We start from the raw sequence: 3,904 nt of genomic DNA, 5'->3' as shown, positions 1-3,904 counted from the left end.
CTAAACCGCGCATGTCAATGTTGATTGCAGCTGGAAAGGAGGTCCGCTGCTGCAGAACACGGAAGCAGGCGATTGGTGTCCCACGACAGTCCAGGGTGAGCGTCTGTCACATCCCCATGACTCCCCGGCGTAGGCCTACAGTCGGCAACAGCTGTCCGCGTTCTTGTTCCAGCACCCCACGCAACGACGGTTACGCATCTTTGCCATCAAGCGAAATTCCCTACCAGAACGCAATTGGCCTGAAACGGCGTTGCAACTTGCTTCGGCTGCAAATGTTCTCAATGCCGACAGTTTCATTGACACCTTGTTTGTTCTGTTCACGCACGCCCTCCAAAATTTTCGATCATACAGTCAGCTCTGGCGTGAAATCGCGCAAAGACTTTTCTCATAAACTATGACTCAGCACCCCTGTGTTGCACATGTGGAATTCATCGAACACGGAAGACAAATTGCCGCACAAGAAACCTCGCATCGGCTTGGTGAGTGTTGTCTTCATCTAAGGGAATATAACTGACTCAAGGCTCAATAGGCATTTTATGTCCTTTGATCCATCTGTCTGAAGCTGTTTATCGACTTTCTGGCAGACAAGGGCCCACCAACAGCTACCAAGCAGCTCGTTACCACTCTGTGGACGTGAATTCCAATTTTACCAGCCATTGATGTTTGGCGCTGCTTGGCAAAGGCTTCGGATGGCGAATGGCATCTGGCGTTCAATGCAACATTTGATGCTCTTGACACTTTTCCGGGCACGTCTGTCCTTTACTCCGGGTGTCAGCAGGTGCATTGTGCGCGCTGTCTGCCTATCCTTCGATCGTCTTCATCCACCTTCTTGCATCGACCTTACCTCAGTGCTCACTTCGTTCGATCATGCAACGTTTTCTGGAGTCTTCTCCAGATTACTTTGCATTCAACCATCGCTTCAGTTGCGCTTCATAGCGACCCCAGTCTGACATCGCGCAGGGCCGCTTCAAAACTTTCCAGCCAATGTTGCGGATTGCTATTCCATAGCGGTAGCTTCTGACCACGAACTACGGGCAAAGTCGAAGTGCCCCTATGACCTCAACTCCCGCGGGGAAAAGATTCTCGTTTACTCCAGTCGTCTGCGTTTGTGTTCTACGCTGAACCTTCCTAACCTTCAATGACCGCTTACCGGCCCTGTTCTCTGCGAATTTGTGACCGACTGTCAGTACCACAGCTCATGGCTTTTCACACTAGGGAGCCACGCTCTCGCCTATTGGAGGCGGGCTTCTTTATCTGCCGTGAGGCGTGTTGATCCTTTGATCAGCCTCTGTGTCAGGCCTTTTTCCTTGGGTTCTGCCAGTAACTTTGTCCTGCATTCAAGCGCTTAAGTTATTGGATGCTATTATGCTAAGCTCTCCTCTGTCGTCGCTCCTCCCTTCCTTCTTTCCCCTTTCCTTTTCGTCCGCCTTCGCCCCTTTTCCTGTCCTGCTTCGCGCTCACCCGTTGTCTAATGTTCTCCCGGGCCCTCAGTTGCCGTATCCATCTTCCTCCTTCAATTTTGCGCGTTCCCATATTCTTTGCTTCTTTATTGAAAACTTCTAGAGTAGGGTGTTCCATTTCCTCTTGATTGTCAGCTACTTTCCCTGTGCTGCTTTTTACATTGTCTCCGCTCCTTCCTCCCATCTCCTTAAATATCTTACAAACGTCAATGTTCAATTGCTGCGGCACGCCCGTCATCAAGGTGTGACTTCTCTCTTCTGGAGTCGTCAATGCATCGCACAGACGAATGTATCATTTTTAACGGAGCTATGCACAAACTCGACACAAGGATCTACATAATCATGTGATGACCGCGTTACATAATGTTCTGAGCTGCATACTCTTTCAAGACTCTCCAGCAAGTTCTTCTGCAACGATGCCTTTTGAGCCTTACACGCGTCTTCACACGCTAGCTGGCTCCCATGTATCTGGCGTCAACGTTTTAGCATTTTCCTCTTGCGGGCGTTATCTTGCGAGTGGATCTAACGACAAGTCCATCATCATTTGGGACCCCATTTCGGGCAAAAGTTTGCAAAGAATTTTTGTCAAAGATGAAGTCTCGTCTTTGATATGGCACCCTCGAAATTGCGCATTGTACTTCGGCTGCCAGGACGGCACCCTCATTGTCGTTGAGAACTTCTCGGTAGGCTTTGTCTATGTGACTGTGACGACAATGATGTTGCTCACTTGCTTTCTAGCCCAAAGAAGAGAACACTGGATGTGAGGTATTAACAGGAATAACAGCTTCTGTTGACGCTCTCGACGTCGATGCCGAGTCCAATTATCTTGCGATAGGTGTAGGGTCGGAGGTCCAGGTGTCAAAGAAGATCACAGAGTGTTCGTCGGCGCAGATTCCTTTAATCTCCTCGCTTACCTTTGATTAGATACCTACGCGACCTTCGTCATTATGCCTTCTCCGCCGAAGCTCGTTTTAGAAAAAGAGGGCGACGACGAAAGGATACGCCCGCGATCGGTTCACTTGCTGCCTGGTGGCTCACAGCTCATTGTGTCCTATTTAAATCACGGTATCGTGTACGCCTGCACCTTCCATCGCATAATCAGAGTGAATGACGGGCCATCAGCTGTTGGGACGTGTTGACAAGAGAGAAGGTATGGTCAATAACCCCTACCCACCAACATCACCATATGTAAGATACATGAAAATGCCACACCGCAAAACGATGCTGATGTCTTTTAGTGGATTTTCTGCCCTTTCCCCAGATTTCCAACATCTATTGGTTTACAACCTGAAGGATGGCATGGATATCTACGAGTTTGGAAACAGCGTACCTTGGAGATCCTTCAAACAGACCCCAGATGCCCATCGCAATTACCCAATGATGACTAGCTTCTTGAATGGAGGCAAATCTGTTCTTTGTGGTTCTCAAGGCGGTGACGTACGCATTTGGGATACTGCATCAGGTATCCACCAGCAGACCCTGTCGCACAACGGTGCGTAACGCACACGATATATTATGGTTGTTTTGAACATCCACCATGTAGACTATGTCGTCCAAGCCGTTTGCGTCAGTCATTGTTTTGACAGACACGGCCTTGTTTCTGAAGAGATGTCTTTTTTTTTCAGGTTCATCAAGCTGACTCCTATGCGTTGATCGCTTCCGCAACCACATGCACGGGGTCAGACACGTATATAAGGATTTGGCGTGCTTCAACGAGTGACCCCATTTCCAGTCATGATGAAGTTGGCGACTCTAAAGTTTGTTATTTCCACAGGTCGTGAGCGGCGTGGAAGATGGAAACCCTGGATTGTACGTGGCAATGCTCTACCTGAATGCCATCCAGTGATGCCCAATGTTTTCTGAGATTAAGGCCCCTGCTCTCCGTCGTTGCTCAGGCCCGCCTGGACACGTTTGGGCGTTAGTTGTGATGTGTCTTATGATAACGTCCACAGTCGTAGGTCCCGGTTGTACACGCTATCGTCTGCCAGTCACTGATGCAGCTTTAACCAGTATTTTCGACAACCAATTGGTGATCTTCTTGTTAGAATCATGGGAATTGGTAGTCAGATCTTTGCCACCCTATTCCAGGCTTTTGGAACAATTTGTGCTGCTATTTGCGACCTTTTTACGATGTTATGGTCTACGCTTAGACCCTTACTAAAGCGTTGGCTGAGAAATCTGTTGAAGGAGGAGGAGGAGGACATATGACAGGCTTTATGGTCAACTGTACCTGTAACACAAACCTTTCGATGTTAATGTAAAATAGGAATGTATCTCTACCACTGTACCTTCCTGCAGAAGTTAGCTATACAGTATACGTAGAGGAATCTATGGATTTCCGGTTGTGGGCAAATCCGAGGACCTAGAGTCGCAACCCATTCTCTTCCAAATCGACGCGAACGGTGAACCCCAAATAAGGTATCAACGCTAGTAGAAGTTTGACA

At 48.4% G+C, this 3,904-nt stretch overlaps 1 protein-coding gene across 1 annotated transcript in view; it reads left to right on the top strand.

Moving 5' to 3' along the window:
- Positions 1-637, top strand: part of LACBIDRAFT_330383 (uncharacterized protein) — a gene marked incomplete at both ends in the record, with an annotated part of 1,591 nt that extends 954 nt beyond the window's left edge. The window contains 4 exons of the mRNA XM_001884636.1: positions 31-95; positions 134-306; positions 404-479; positions 563-637. Coding sequence (XP_001884671.1) covers positions 31-95; positions 134-306; positions 404-479; positions 563-637 — 389 coding nt within the window. The remainder of the gene's footprint in view (positions 1-30; positions 96-133; positions 307-403; positions 480-562) is intronic.
- Positions 638-3,904: the final 3,267 nt, after the last annotated feature.

The sequence above is a fragment of the Laccaria bicolor genome, genomic scaffold (assembly GCF_000143565.1).
Source record: "Laccaria bicolor S238N-H82 LACBIscaffold_26 genomic scaffold, whole genome shotgun sequence".
NCBI lineage: Eukaryota > Fungi > Basidiomycota > Agaricomycetes > Agaricales > Hydnangiaceae > Laccaria > Laccaria bicolor.
The sequence above is the reverse complement of the archived record's forward strand: the minus strand, read 5'-3'. Positions and strand labels throughout refer to the sequence as shown.